This window comes from Stegastes partitus, unplaced genomic scaffold (assembly GCF_000690725.1).
Source record: "Stegastes partitus isolate 25-593 unplaced genomic scaffold, Stegastes_partitus-1.0.2 Scaffold336, whole genome shotgun sequence".
NCBI lineage: Eukaryota > Metazoa > Chordata > Actinopteri > Pomacentridae > Stegastes > Stegastes partitus.
The window spans coordinates 487,281-502,546 of record NW_007578067.1 but is presented as its reverse complement, the minus strand read 5'-3'; the positions used below and the strand labels follow the sequence as shown (position 1 = coordinate 502,546).

Here is a 15,266-nt window from a genome sequence, read left to right as displayed (position 1 = left end):
AACAAAGATGTTTGGAGGAAGCTGTCAGATTACGTTCCATGATAACTTAGTAAGAACGTTCTTCAGACAACTTTCAAAAATAACTTTCAAGATGTCATTGAGGCCCCAGAAAATTTTCTATTAAATGTTCCTGTACTGTGATGTATTACCGAAAGTGGAAAATTCTGTCTACAATGTTCTGAGGATGTTTTAGGGATGTTGTTAACAGAACAACATTATAGAACGTTGTTCTATAAAACATCCCCACAGTGTTGCATGATAAAGACAGAATGTTCTAAAACCAACATTCTGCAAACTTTTTTTTTTTTTGCCAGAAAAAAAATAAAAATAACTGCCCAAAAACACATTGAGAACATTAGCAGAACTTTCCAGAACATTCTTAGACATCTACTAATGTTTCCAGCCTTAAAGGCAGGATAACTAAAGTTGTTCTAAAAATGTTTGGTGATAACACTGTTATGCTCAAACATTCCCAAAACCAAATGTTGCACTGTGAACGCGCTTCCATTGTTATCACATGACACTGTGGAACATTGTGGGAACATTTCATAGATTCAACAACATTTGCCTCAAGAGCACGACTAAAACATCGTCATACTCCGAAGTCAGAGTGTTCCACCTTTGTTAGTATATCGCAGTGCAGGAACGTCTTGGAAAAAAAAACTTCCGTCGTCTAAGGTCTCAACAACATCTTGAAAATGTTTTCTGAATGTTCCATTGAGAACATCTTGCCTTTGATACCTTTGGAGAAACATCTTATAGAAGAACGTTCTATAATATGTTCCATCAACGAATGTTCTTCATTTAATATATCACACTACAGTAACGTTTGAAAACGTCTGTCATCTGAGGCCTTGTTAACATCTGGAAAACATTTTCTGAATGTTGTTTGAGAAGAATGTTCTACAATGTTTTTCCTGAATAATGTCTTGTAAAGAACGTTCTGTCTTCTGGGGTCTCGATAACATTTTGAAAACCTTTTTTTTTTTAGAAGTTGTTTTGTATGTTTGTTTAATTTGTTTCCTCAACATCAAGTCAAAATATTCCAATTTTAATATGTTACGTTCCTGTAATGTTCTGAGAAATGTTCTGAATAGAAACGTTCTGTCATCTGAGGCCTTGATAACGTCTTGAAAACGTTCCAGATGTTGCACTGAGAACATCTTTCCCTCGTATCATTGTATAGAAGAACGTTCTGTAATGTGTTCCCTCAACAACATCACCAAAACATCCTCAGGACATTACTGGAACGTTGCATAATAATAATCCGAGGCCTTAATAACATCTGGAAAACGGAATATTGGTTTGAGAACGCTCCTCCTGTGTTATCATGGAACATCAGCTGTGTTCCACAATAACGTTCTCTGAATGTTGATGTTAAAACTTTTTTAATTGAACTTCATAGGAACATTACTGAAAATGAAAATGTTCTCAGAAGGTTCTTCAAACATTTGTTTTCTGTAAAAAAAAAAACAACAAACAAACAAAAAACATAAATAAATGAAGTTATTAGAACCCGTAGGAGACGTCGTCTGGTGTTGTGGGAACGTTCTTAGACTGCTCGGCGGAGTCGATTAGGGGCTGAAAGCAAACTATGAGGAGGCTATTAGAGCTGCCGAGGTCTTTCAGCACCTGCAGCGATAGCGAAGAACAGAAAGAACGGGATCAAACGGCAGAACGGTTCTGGTTAAAGGTCTGCGATGCACCGAGAGAAGGAACGTGACGGAGGAACAGAGCGGGGTGGGTGGAGGGTGGAGGGGTGGAGGCTGTTCTGCAGTGTTGTATTTCATCTCTGTGCAGTGGACGTCTTAATCAACAGTGTCAGGTTTTCTTTCTGCAGGCCGCATGGTGTTCTTCACGCTGACAGCAGACGGGACAGAGAACAGGAGAACCGGCGCGCAGGAAAATATGGACAAAGAAACGTCACGTGCACAGAAATAGATCGGTGCCGGAGGGTTTGTGCCGCGTGCCGCTGCTCGGTTCTGAAAGTAAGAAGCAAAAAGAGGAAAAGTGTCAGAACCGAACAGTTCCGATAAAAACCGTCACCGTTTAGTGGTGCTGCAGGCAGATCGTCCAGGAACCTTCAACTTTTAACACATGAACATTAGAAGTATGTTTTATTTGAGAGTTCTGCCTCATCTTGTTCTAAAGAGTTCTTTAAGTTCATCTAGAACTTTAGTTTTTATGCCACGTGGTGTTCCTGTTTTGTTACATTATAACTAACATTGAGGCAGCTCTCACAATGCCACGTTCCTCTGAGGTTAGGAGGGAACCAAGATGGAACGTTTTCACTTGTTCCTTTATAACAGCAAAGAGGGAACGTTCTCAGAGCAGTTTGTTAGCACTGCCACATGCTAACAAAGGCCAAACATTCTGGCCGCAATGTTCTGAGAATGTTTTGCGGACGTTGTTGAGGGAACGTTGTTCTGTAGACAACGTTCCTACAACGTTCCATGTAGGGGGAAAGACGTTCTCGACACAACATCCGGCAAATGCTTAAAAAACGTCTTTAGAACTTCTTTAGAGAACGTCTCCATATCTTTTAAGTTCTATTTTGATTTTTCTGAGTATACACACTTTTTTTTTTTTTTTTTAATGCTACTTTTTTCGCCACGTCTTCAGTTCAGATTAAATGATGTTTTATTTTGTGTAAACTGCTGCTGCAACACTGGAAATAATCAATCAATCAATCAATCAGTATGCACACTGTAAACAACTTTATTTCAGCTATAGATGAATTAAATCTTATTTATCTTTCTGCTTCTTTTTATTTTTAATTCTGTCAACTTCTAATTAAACTTCAAACACTTTTAATTTTGGCCTCAAATCTCCTTCAAGTAAAATAAAAGAATAAATTAAAAAAAAACCTTTTTTGAGTTCAGATAAAATAAATATTGAAACATTTGTTGGATTTCATTTATTTATTTTAAAAATAAATCTTTTAGCTAGATTTGAGTTGATCCAACTTAAACTACTGGCTTTAATGTGACTTGTTCAGATCATTTGGATCAACTTCATTTCTCCAGTTTGGATCGTTTCTTTTATTAATGAGTTTTCTTCATACTGTCTCAGTTGTTTATGTCGTTTAATTGGTATTTTTGTCTCTTGTTCAGCAGAAAACAGCTAAAAGGTGCGTTATTTAATGATACCATGGCTCTTTATGAATATGTTAAATTAATGATGCATTCAAGTGAAAAGCTGCTTCCGGTGGTGACGTCCTTCAAACACAACATTCGCTTTTTACGCATTAAAGTTTTGGTTTTTTTTAAACCTGTAAACTCTGAATTTTTAGAGTCAAATAAAGTAGAAAAATCACAAGAAAAGACGCCCAAACGCGAGAATATTTTCCGTGCAGCCTGCGTTCTGTGCGTTCGTGTGAAATCAGGGACATAAAGTTGTGACTGATGATTATTTATCGTAACGCGGCTGGACGGTGAAATATGCGGCAGAGCGCTGCTGTAAACAGTGAGCAGACCAGGAGAGCTTTTATGGAATCCGTGCGGCCCCGCTGGAGGCTGACACCTCCTGATTTATGGCTGTATTTAGATAAGACGCCGCCGTAAATGGTTTCTAAATAGCGTCAAGGTCATGCGATGTAATGGGATAATGTTTTTTAGGCGATGGCGATAAGATGATGTGTTTAGTGTGCCAGGAATTAACGCGCAGATAAAACAAGGCCTTTTTCCCCTCTTATGCTGCTGAGGTATGCGGATGACAACTGGCCACGGATGTGTCCCAAAAGTACCAAATAATCCGTCACGAGGTTCATTTACACTTCTGGTGTTATTACTGGAGAAGGAGAGGTGGATGTTAATGTTGGTTCAATTTTACGCACAAAATGACCATTACGCATGAAAGCATCCACGCCTTGGGGTGAAAGAAGCTGAATGAAGGACAAATGATTTCATAATTTCAGATGAAACCAGCGTGCTGCTGCAACACACTGATTAAAACTGAATGAAATAAAGAGTAGAAAGTTTAATCCAAACCAAATTCTGACCTCGTTTATTCTGATCTGTCGAAAATCGTTATTTATGTTTTTTAAATTCCAGAGTCAAACGATAAAAAAAACTTTTATCTTACTTTTATCAGCAGCAATCTTCAGCTGCATCTGATTTGTTAAATATTTTCTCTCAAACATAATCTTCTTTTCAAATTCATGTGCGCACTTTTCATATTCGCCATTTCATGTTAAAATCTGTGCAGCATTCACACATAATCATGGTCGAATTATTAAATACAAAAGTTTTACAGATTATTATTTCTGCCACTGAACCACAGCAGCACCTAATTTAACAGGTATATTCCGACAGATGGTGCGTAAAATCAGTGCGTAAAACGTCTCCACAACTGGGGAAAAAAGAGGGACACAAAATCCCACAAAGAAATGGTTTGCAGTTTGTTTTTTGTTTTTTTTTTAAGAATAAATAAAAATAAAACCAGAAACTTAAAGCAGTTTCTCGTCACATTCTGATTATCAGCGTCGACACGCAGATACGTGCTCTGTGTGCAGCGCCTTCAGATTATGGCACCACCTTATTCCAAACCTCTCCAGACTCTCCTCCCATCCGGGCCGCTCCTCTCCATTGGCTGCCTGCTCTCCGCGCTCACATCCAGGCCATATAAACCTGCAGCCTCACACCTTCTTCGGGGTCAAATTTCTCGGGCAGACCAGAGCGGAGCGCTGCGCATCGTCCAGATCTGCTCCTTGGATTTACAGAGTTTATACGGCCTGCTGCGCCTCGGCCGGAGCCGCTTCCACGATGACGCCGCTGTGAAGCTGCTGCGGTTCTGATGACTCCGCGCGGATACATATTTGGGTCTTGAATGAGTTCTGGAGGCTGCAGATCCCCGAGCAGAGACCGTTTTGGGGCCGCGGCGCAGAGACATCGAGGAAAAACGCGGCAACGAGCACATCTGCTGTCCGGCTCAGCATGAACCTGATCGGGGGTTACCAGCATCACCACCACCTGATGCACGAGCCCTTCCCCTTCGTCCAGCGGTGCCACCAGGACGCGCCCTACTTCCAGAGCTGGGTGGTGAACCACGGCGAGGTGCCCCCGGACTTCCAGATCCAGGCGCCCTACCCGGCCGCGGAGCTCGGCGCGCCCGGGGCGACGCACGAAGGCCGACTGGAGGGGCTCCAGGCCGGCATGGGGAAGCGGAGAGCGTCGGGGCCGAAGAAGGAACGCCGCAGGACGGAGAGCATCAACACAGCGTTCGCCGAGCTGCGGGAGTGTATCCCCAACGTGCCGGCGGACACCAAACTGTCTAAAATCAAAACGTTGCGCCTGGCGACGAGCTACATCGCGTATCTGATGGACGTCCTGGCCAAAGACTCCGGAGAGACTGAAGGCTTTAAGGCCGAGATTAAGAAATTTGAAAACCGGGATTTGAAAAGGAAGCGGGAGCTGGTAAGTTAGACGCTGTGGAGCCGCGGGACGCTTTTCTGCTCATCCAAGCGTTTCTGTGTAATTCAGCAGCTTAAGCATTTAAATGTAACTCCGGGCTGCAGATTACAAACACAAACACAAACACACCCACAAAGCCTGCTTTGATCGTTTCTAGTTTTTCTCTCCAACAGGAACATTTTTAATGAGATTTTTTTTAATCCAACAAGGAGCAGCTTTATGGTGTTTAATTCTGTTTTGTTTGTCAGCTATGAGTTAAAAAAGCAGCTCACAGTTTGCTCAAATTTGAACCCTTAAATATGACATTAGTCACATCATTTAACAGAAAAGGAAGAAGATTAAAAAACCAAACATCAGTTAATTCAATCAACATATTTAGTTTATGTTGTTAAATTTTAAAATCCTACTGCAGTAAAATTCAGGATTAATTTAAGTTTTATTTTGGAGCCACTTGTTTAAAATTACATCACAACATGTTGGCAGAATTATTCTGGATCCATTTTTATGCTGCTGGTGAAGTTTTACGCGCCAGCCTCGTGTTTGCTGCTTTACTCGACCTGTTTGCTGAATTACCTTTTGGCTGCTTCGCTCGTTTGCTTTCACTGAGTGATGTCACGGCCCTGGTTGCGTCACCAGACGTGCACATTTTGGGCGCAGATCGTCACATTTTGTCGCTGTTGTGCCTCCTCCTCCTCCACAGACCGACGGCCTGCACGAGTCTTTAGGAGCCGAGAAGAAGGCGAAGGGTCGGACCGGGTGGCCGCAGCAGGTCTGGGCTCTGGAGCTCAACCAGTGAAAAAAAACCCAAACTCCTCACAGACTCCGGATTCAAATCGGATTAAAAAAAAAAAAAAGAAACTGAAGAAAAACCACTGACTGGGTGAACCTGAACGCACCGCTGTGGTGCGTAAAAGCCTCCCGGAGCGCAGAGGCTGTGGACGGTTGTTGGATACTTGGCTGCTCGTCTTTCCGTCCTGATGTGTTTTTCTTTTTTCTCCTTTCTGACTCCAGATCTGACTGTAGGTGTTTGAAAATGCGCTTTTTCTGCTTTTTGATGTTTCCACCCTCTGCAGGACTGCGCGCCAGATGTGGCGACGGTGTCACAGAAACATCTGTCTCCGCTGAAAGAATGTGTTTATCCGGCTTCGTCCTGCGCGTTCAGCTGCGAGAAAGAAAGAAAGACGTGAAATAAAGAAATTAAAATCAAATTGGAGGAGTTTTAGAACCACTTTAGGTGCGCAAAAAAATCTCTGTATTCCAGCTGGATGTCTCCTCTCAAACCCGCCTTTAGTTTCATTTTCGGACTCAGATTTTATTTTATTTTATTATTATTTTTTTATCCAATCAAGAAAAAAATATTAATTAATAATCTGAGTTTGTTTGTTAATTTAAAGCCACTGAGAAGAACGCAAACTTCTTTTTTTTTCTATTCCATTTTCAGCACAACTCGTGAAACGTTTTTATTTTATTTCATTATTTTACTCATTCTGGCTTCAATGTATTTATTCAAAGTGAATTTTGGGTTTGGAAAAGTTCATAAATCACAACTCGGTTATTAAAAGTGAGATGAGGTTTCATTTCACATCAGTTGAAACAAACATGAAGCAGATTTCTGAGTCCAACTGAACCGAACAGCTTCGTGTTCAATAAAGGAAAATAAAACCACGGCCGCTGGAAACACATCTTTCAGAGGAAACACGTTTGTTTTTTGTTTTTAATATATATTATTATTATTATTATTAATATTATTATTCTAATAATTTCATCCCGCTGGTTTGTCGCAGTCACAGCATTTTATTCTGAGATGTTTAATTAAACTGTAAACTCTTGAAGCTGTTTTGTTTCTGGTGGAGAAAAAAAACAAAAAAAAAACAAAACTAAATCCTGAATCTACCTCAGAACTGTCCGGAGAGAAAAAAACAAAAACACTTCAGAGTTCACGCAGCTTTTCACTCCGACGAGAAAAAAATAAAAACAAACACACAGAAAAAAAAAGGATAAAAGTTTTATGATTGTGCGAAATGTGCATTAGATGTGAATTATATATATTTAGTTCCGTAAATAAATGAATTATTTTAAGACACTCCGGTTGTGGTTTTTCTTTCTGTCCTTCAGCTGATCATTTGTACTATTTGATTTATTTAGGTTTTTACACGTTTTTATTTTCCTTACCAACGTCTGGCTGCAGGAAGCTGCAAACATGATGTAATAACGTTGCATCAACTTGATTTAAACTCATTAATAACTCATTTTACTTTTCATCTAAATTCTCAACTTGAAATCTTTTGTTCATAATGATGGTAATTAATAATAAAAAGGAAACACTCCATTAAAAACGTCAACATCATGCTAATTATGATGACATAATAATACAGAATTAAAAACACCTCCTTGACATAATAATGTTGCATCAACCTGATTTAAACTTACATTTCTGCACAAGTTGGTTTCATTCAACTTGTAGTAAATTAATTAAATTAGCTGGAAAACGACATTTCTACGTAGTTTTGTCACTTATTTGTCGACTTGTGTTCATGCTCATTTAAATACATAACATGAACAAAAAGTCCATTTAAATGATGTGGACGCACTGTTTGAAGCACGTTATTGTTTAAAAAGAGTTCATAATCAGCTTTACATGTGCTGCTCTGACAGGCTTTCAGATAAACATTTAGCTTTAATATTGTTTAGAGGTAATAACGCTGAACCAACTCACTGCTGTGAGTCATTTAAAGTCAGATTTCTACATGAGGCCTGAATTCTAATCACAGTAACTTCATTAAAACGACTAATTGACTTAATTTTCTTCATCTTGTTTTTTTAAATGAACAACTGGAGCAACTTGTCACCTTTAAACCCAGTGTTCATAATTATAGTAATTAAACAGAGAACATTAAAGAACAACTTAAAGTGGACAAATGAGTTGAAGCAACTTCATTTTCTAATAATCATCAACTTGACTTTATGCTGCCAGTGATGAAATAATTACAAATATTTTTAATTGCATTCCTTTAACTCAACAGTTTTTTTTAACTGTTGAGATAAATTTTATTTTTACATAAAAACATATTTAAAAAAAAAATTAAAAAAACGCTAGCAGAGCCACATAAAGGGATAAATGCCGTTAGTTTTAGTAATTTTGTTAATTATCGTGTTAATTTAGATTTTCTTTAAGGCACTCACAATCTACAAATGTATTTATTTTAAAATTTTCATTCAAATGTAAAGTTTTACATCCAGAGATCAGAACTTTGTTTAGTTCTGTTAAAGTTTTTAATTAAAGACTTAATTTTATTATTTATTCTTCAATCTTTCTTTATGTGGTAAATTTAATTATTTATGGCTTTAATTTTATTTCTGTTTTTAAATCATACAACTAAACAATGTGAGTCAATATTTAAACTTCTCTGCTGATTTACGGTGTGAAACACATTTAATAAAATCAAAGTGATTTTAATCACATCCAGGTCACGAGATTTTACATTTGAGTTAAATTTAATAATTATTCACCGAATAAGTTTTGTTTCTAAAAATGTGAGAAGGTTGAATCCAGTGTTACAAAATAACAAGCAGCCATCAGTGGAAGTGGATTTATTATTATTTTATATTCTTAATTAATTTTAAGTTTTAGAGACTATAAATGAAGTTATGTTTAATTTTAATGGAATTGAAGGATTTTCTTCTTTCCCACAAAACCAACTATTTTTTATTTATTTAAGAACTGGCAGCATAAATCCACATTTTTAATTCCTCATAAAAAAACAAGCTGCAAGTATTTCTTTGTTAATTAAAAGGACATTTTTAACTTAGTTTGCAAACTGGAAAAAAAAGTGAACATCTGCTCTAATGCAGATCCAAAACCTACTGATCTCACCTTTAATCCAGTTTTAACGCATAACTTTGAACATGAACTTGATGCAACACCGTGAAGACAAGACCTGTTTGATTGTGTGAAGTCATTCATAACGTGACGTTTTAAACATGAAACTCTGAATCTTCTGCATCCCGCTGAGTGTTTCTGCACCAAACTCATAGTGGAAGGAAGAGGAGCTTGTGTACCTGGAGGCTTCGGCTCCACCGGAGGACGGACGGCGCCGCCTGCTGGTCGACGGCTGAAACTGAACAACTTGAACATGAAGAAGCGGAAACGCTGCCTGTACAATACATTTATTAATATTATTAGGAGCAGTAAGCAGCCGTACTTAAATATGTTTTTTTTTTTTTTTTTCTAATACAACAATCAGGTTAATGTGGCGCGACCTAGACGTTAATAACCATGAGTTTTATCTACATGACGCTAAAACCTACGAGCAAAACTGAAAACAGACACTAAAAAAAAAAAAAAGAACCAGGTGAAGTCAGTGTGGTGGACGAACTTAAGTACTTTAAAATCCCAACAGAAAACCCAAACCGTGAGTACAAACACTGGGCCGCCCATCGGACGGCGTGGCGGCGGCCCGTCGCCTGGAGGCCTCAGCAGTGCATTAGAAGTTCTAGAAAGCTGCTCGGCACAGTTTGATTGGATGTTGTCATTTTCCATCACAAGCTGCAGCTTTTTACCAACAAAATACCCAATCTAAAAAAAAAACACCTAACTGTTGTGGTTTTGGTGCCAAATTAATTCAGATGTTTTGGGAAAAAAACCCATGAAGCAAAGTTTCATCTAAATGCATGTAAAAGACAAAAAAATTAAAAATGTCACCAACCAGCTTCGATTAAAATTGTGATTTGTAGGAAGCAGCCGACGGCCACGTTTAAACCAGGAATAGTCGTTTTGTCGCTGCGACTCTTAAATATTAAAAAAAGACGATTCCTCTGGCGAACAGCTTTCACTTCATGTGGACACGATAACAAATAAGAATGAAAAGATGGAGAAAATCAAACTTTACACACTTTGCAGAATTAAGGCTGAACTAAAACGTGGGTTACAGAGAAAGAAGCTACCGACACCGGCTACGCACTGAGAAACAAACCAGGAAGTGTTCGTACTTAAAAAAAAAACAAAAAAAAAACTAACAAGCAGGAGAGTCGCGGCTGAAGCCTTCAAACGTCCTCGAGGTTGGAACTCGGTTCAGCTGCGACATTATTAAAGATTGAATTTGCAGTTTTCATCGACTGAACCTGAGCCCCCGTTTATTTCATAGACAAGAAGAAGAAAAAGCAAAACAGCTGCTCCGAAACACCTTCCTGTTTGGCACCAGCGTCCGTCGCGGTGGTAACAGTCGACTCAAAGGAATCCAGGTTTGTTTTGTTGTTTGTTTCTTTAAGGCAGCTCGATATCGTGCGGAGACGTTGTTCGTCGGGACAGAAAGACAGAAACAGCAAAACTGGTCCGAAAAAACGAGGCCGACGTCTCGCCCGGCTTCCGGTTTAAACATCCTCGGGGACAGCAGGAGTTCGCGTCGCGGTGGTTTTGGTTGCTGCTGCTCACCGGTGACGTCTGGTTTTTTTTTTGTTTTGTTTTGCTTTCTGCCGCCGTCGGAGGAGGTTTTTTTTAGTCCAGCGGTTTCCCGCCGTCGCCTTTCTGGTCCAAGCGGCTCTTGCTGCTCTTCACCATGTAAATAAAGTAGGTGAGCGTCTCCTTCTCGTTCACCGGAATATTCCTGAAGTGGCGACTCACCGTCTGCGGGGTGGAAATACAATTCATTAGAAACGATACGATAAATTGTATAAAACACAACTTTATCTCACTTTAATGCAAAGAAGCTGTGGATGGAGATGAACCTGAAGAACTCCTGGATCCCCTCTGAGCCACTTCTACTGTTACTTGGGTCTTTATGTTCATATTGAGCTTCGTTTTATTCACGTATCAAGACTATAAAACTCTTTCGTTCACTGAATTATCGTTCCTTAAAAGTTTGGCAGAAACAATTTGCAGCTCAAAACAAATCAGATGTTTTAATCTGTGGAAGTCGCCTCTGATCAACCACCATCACACATGCTGATATGAGCCTGGAAAGTTTACCCAGAATGCACTTCATCACAAACACACCATCCCCACCCTGAAGCACGGCGGTGGCAGCATCATCAAGGTGGAACTGAGACTTGAAGATGAACAAAAATGGTCTTTTTAACGTTTTCTCTGGTGAATGATCAGAAACCAGAAACACATCCAGGATACCAACGATTGTTTCTGTGACTCTGTGTCATAGACATTAAACTGTTCACACTATGATACATCCCATAATACTGATGCTACCAGCTGGTTACAGAGGACATGAACAGAAACCAGATCCAGTGTTCACACTGTGACACCTGGATGGAATTCTTAGTCTTTGTCATTGTTTGTCTTCCTTCTGTGATTTCACATCAGTTTTGTTTGTCTTTGGAACTTTTTTCCTTTTTGTCTTTTGACATTTTGTGTCTAAATATAGACATTTTGTTCATCGCTTCTCTTGTTTTGTGTCACATTTTGATCGTTTTAGGTGTCTTTGGGACAGTTTTGTCTCTTTGTGACATGAAACTATGATACATTCCATAGTACTGATGCTCAAATTTGACTATAGAGACAGAAACCAGATCCAGTGTTCAGACTGTGACACCTGGATGGATGTAGAACTGATCTGGTGTCAGTTTCTACCAGAACTCAGATGTGTTCTTCCTCCTAAATGTCATGTGTCTATCTGCTGTACTGATGAAGTTATGAGGCTCAGAAATTAAGGAAAAAGTCCATTAAAGTGATAAATCTGGAGCCTCCTCTGTGGACTTCAAGGACCTGGAACTCTGAAGGTAGAACTTCTGCAGCTGAAGTTATTGTAGATAGAAACTGTGAAGGGTTCAGGTGGGAACTGGAGGGTACTGGGCAGCTGTAACTGGTTGTGGCGCTGCTGACTGGTCCGTTATTAACGATGTGGGAGCTCATTAATCGGAGGGTCTGAACCCGACTGAAAGCCGGAGGAAACGTCCGCCTCACAGCCCACTTTTACTCCAATAATTCCCACCGTCGAGTCACCTCCGCATACAGAAGGCATTTGTCAGGACCAGGGCGGAGCCGGCGGCACCGAGACCACCTGTTCGCTCTACAAATCAGTCTAACAAGCTCTGCCCGACCAATTAGTGAGGAGTGGGAGCCGCGACACCACGTATATCACAGTAAACGAGCAGGAGGAGGCCGGACTGGAGTAATGAGCTGACAGACGAACTTCTGGGAGTCCACAGAAGTCCCCAAAGAGCAACTTACAATGTTCGTTTGAAAGGTGAATGCAGATTTTACATGTTTTATGGGACAAAAAGTCAGAGATTCAGATAAAATTGTTGGAAATTTAAGCTTTTAGGGATTTTTTTCTGCTGAAGAAAAATGTTTTTAACCCACGTTTCATGATTTTACACGAGTTATTTATTCCAGCCAGGAGTTTGGGATTTGGTTTTGTCAGATTATTGCTGTTCAAGCCAGATCAATAACTGATATGTGGAACAGAAACATATTTAATTATAACCAATCTCCTTCATTGATACAGATGACTGTCACTGGAAACATACAAGTGATGACGTCATGTGATGCTGTAGCGTTCTCCTCTGTTTACTGATCGATTGATAGACTGAGATTGATCGGTTTGCTTCCCGCAGCCCCGTCTGTTCTTGTTCTGTTCTCTTAATCCTGCACAATTTTATCGCTTTCATTGCCCACTAAGGCCCCAACCTTAAAGCGACTGTTCCAGGTTGATCTGCTTAGCATTAGTCACCGTGAAAGCAGCAACCAATGCGCTTTGTGGAGATGTTTGTGCTTCTTGTTCAGTTAGAACAGATAGCGTTAGCCGCAAACCTGCTAGCGTTAGCTTTAGCCTAGCGCTGTCAGCAAAGCACGCTGCAGCGGCACCAACGCGTTAGCTACTCTGGGAATTTTTTAGTGTAACGAGGAAACTGTTGGTGTCAGATTGAAGCGTCAACCAGGCCGATAATCGGTCAATCAGTACGGTGAGTTCACACTTTTGGAGCAGCTTTCAGGACTTTGTTTGTAGTTTTAGAACAGATTTATGATGTCACATGAGACTGTTTTGATTATCAGTAAACGTTTGAAATAAACCTATTTAAAATGTTCCACGTCAGGTTCTGACACAGCCATTAAACCCGACCAGCGTCTCTTCTCTGATTGGTTACAAGTAAAAGCCAATCAGCACTGAAGGTTAATTAGCTTCAGAACAACGTGCCTGAATTAAAACCCATTATTTTGAGGCTCACTTTTATGCAAGGTCTATTTTTATGGTCTAATTGAATTTACATTACAGTCATCACATTCTCTTTTACCTTTATTTAAATACTTATTTTATGTATTTATTTACTATTACTACTAGTATTAATATTTCAGCCTCGTGTTTATAGTTTTACTCTCAGTTTTCTTTAATTCCATTTACTTTTATGACTTTATCTGGTGCTGTTTTGATTTATTTTTTAATTCTCTTACTGTTCAACTGCTTTTCCCACTGTTGCCTCTGGTCTTTTCTCTTTTATTGCCATGTCTGGAAAGAAGTCTGTACATCCTCTTTAAGGGTTATATACATATATATGTGTGTGTGTAGTTATTATTTATTATTAATTGTTGAGAAGTTTACTTTTAATTAAACACATAAAAAATGTTTTGAAAAAACAAGGAATTTTAGGGTTTTTTTTTCTAGATTTGTATTTTTACTGTGAATGTGCATCAGTTTTAGATATCAGCCCCTCTATCATTACTAATAATCCACATCATTATATCGAGTTATTTACTTTCTTGAGTCTTCTTAACACCCGGTATGATCAGGATTATGAAGCTGACAACCATCACATGTGCATAAACACATATTTTATACATCTTCATGGTCAAAACAGCTCCGAGGATCCAGATTTCTGATCGATAAACTCGACTTAGTTCAACCGATCTCCCTTCTGTGGCATCAGAACTTAACCCTGAACATAGAAAACCTTGTTTTCCTGCACGTTACTTCACCAACCTGCCGAGCTGCAGAACAAAGGCGACTTTTTTCTGACTCTGGATGCTGCGTTGAGAGTTTCTGTATTTCTTCAGGACTTAAGATTTAAAGGAGATGTTCTGGTTTAGTCCCAGGATAACCGACTAATATTTAGGACTCTTCTGCTCCTGGATGTTTGTCACTCTGCACTGAGACGGATGACAGTAAATCTGTAGCTGCATGCTGAGCTTTTACTGTTTAACTTGTTTAACTGTAAACTAAATTGTATAATTCATCCCACTCTCACCCAACCGGTCGAGGCAGATGGCCGTCCCTCCCTGAGCCTGGTTCTGTCTGAGGTTTTTTTCTCCTGTGGGGGTTTTGGTTCCTTCCCACTGCTTGCGAACTGCTGAAGCTTATAGGGAATCCAAATGTTCTAGATTGTTGGGTGTTTCTGTTTTTGCCTTTTTGAAGCGCTATGAGATGACTGTTGTAAATATGCGCTATACAAATAAAATTGAAATTGAATTGAATTATTTATCGATACGCCTCTGATTGTATTTTTTACTTTATGTTACCTCATTAATGTCTAAATGTGGGTTCAACTGCTGTTTTTACTCACTTTAATTTCATCTTATTTTACCTCCAGCTGCTCTTGTTCTACTTCATTCATTTGTTTTAAAACCTAAACATGCCTGTTAATGTTTTTTATTATTATTTTACCAACTGTGTAATCCAGGTTCCTTATTTCTTCTTCTATTATCGGCTATTAGTAAGGGCATTTTATGAGATTTTTCACAAACCTGCCAACTAAATCATTACCAAACAACTTCTTCACCAACATGTTTGTAAAGGTGTAATAACATGCCTTAAAATGTTGAAGTTCAGCTCTGGTGGGAAACCCTGAAAAACACCTGCTCAAGTTAGGGTACCGATAGCCAATTGACCAAAAATCCATTTTACAATTTCT

The 15,266-nt window shown here is 39.2% G+C and overlaps 2 protein-coding genes across 2 annotated transcripts in view; one reads left to right on the top strand and one right to left on the bottom strand.

The window, feature by feature from the left end:
• Positions 1 to 4,934: 4,934 nt before the first annotated feature.
• On the top strand, positions 4,935 to 6,772 carry LOC103358847 (heart- and neural crest derivatives-expressed protein 1). Its single transcript, XM_008283986.1, has 2 exons — positions 4,935 to 5,414; positions 6,112 to 6,772. The coding sequence occupies exons 1-2, from the start codon at positions 4,935 to 4,937 to the stop codon at positions 6,205 to 6,207; spliced, it is 576 nt and encodes a 191-aa protein (XP_008282208.1). The 3' UTR covers positions 6,208 to 6,772.
• Positions 6,773 to 9,701: 2,929 nt separating this feature from the next.
• sap30l (sap30-like) overlaps positions 9,702 to 15,266 on the bottom strand; it is an 11,886-nt gene continuing 6,321 nt past the window's right edge. The window contains exon 4 of the mRNA XM_008283985.1: positions 9,702 to 11,034. Coding sequence (XP_008282207.1) covers positions 10,906 to 11,034 — 129 coding nt within the window. The 3' untranslated portion in view covers positions 9,702 to 10,905. The remainder of the gene's footprint in view (positions 11,035 to 15,266) is intronic.

Coding starts and splice junctions, on each gene's coding strand:
- LOC103358847 (XM_008283986.1), top strand. CDS start 4,935: ATGAACCTGATCGGGGGTTACCAGCATCACCACCACCTGATGCACGAG. Junction 5,415..6,111: donor TGAAAAGGAAGCGGGAGCTG/GTAAGTTAGACG, acceptor CCTCCTCCACAG/ACCGACGGCCTGCACGAGTC.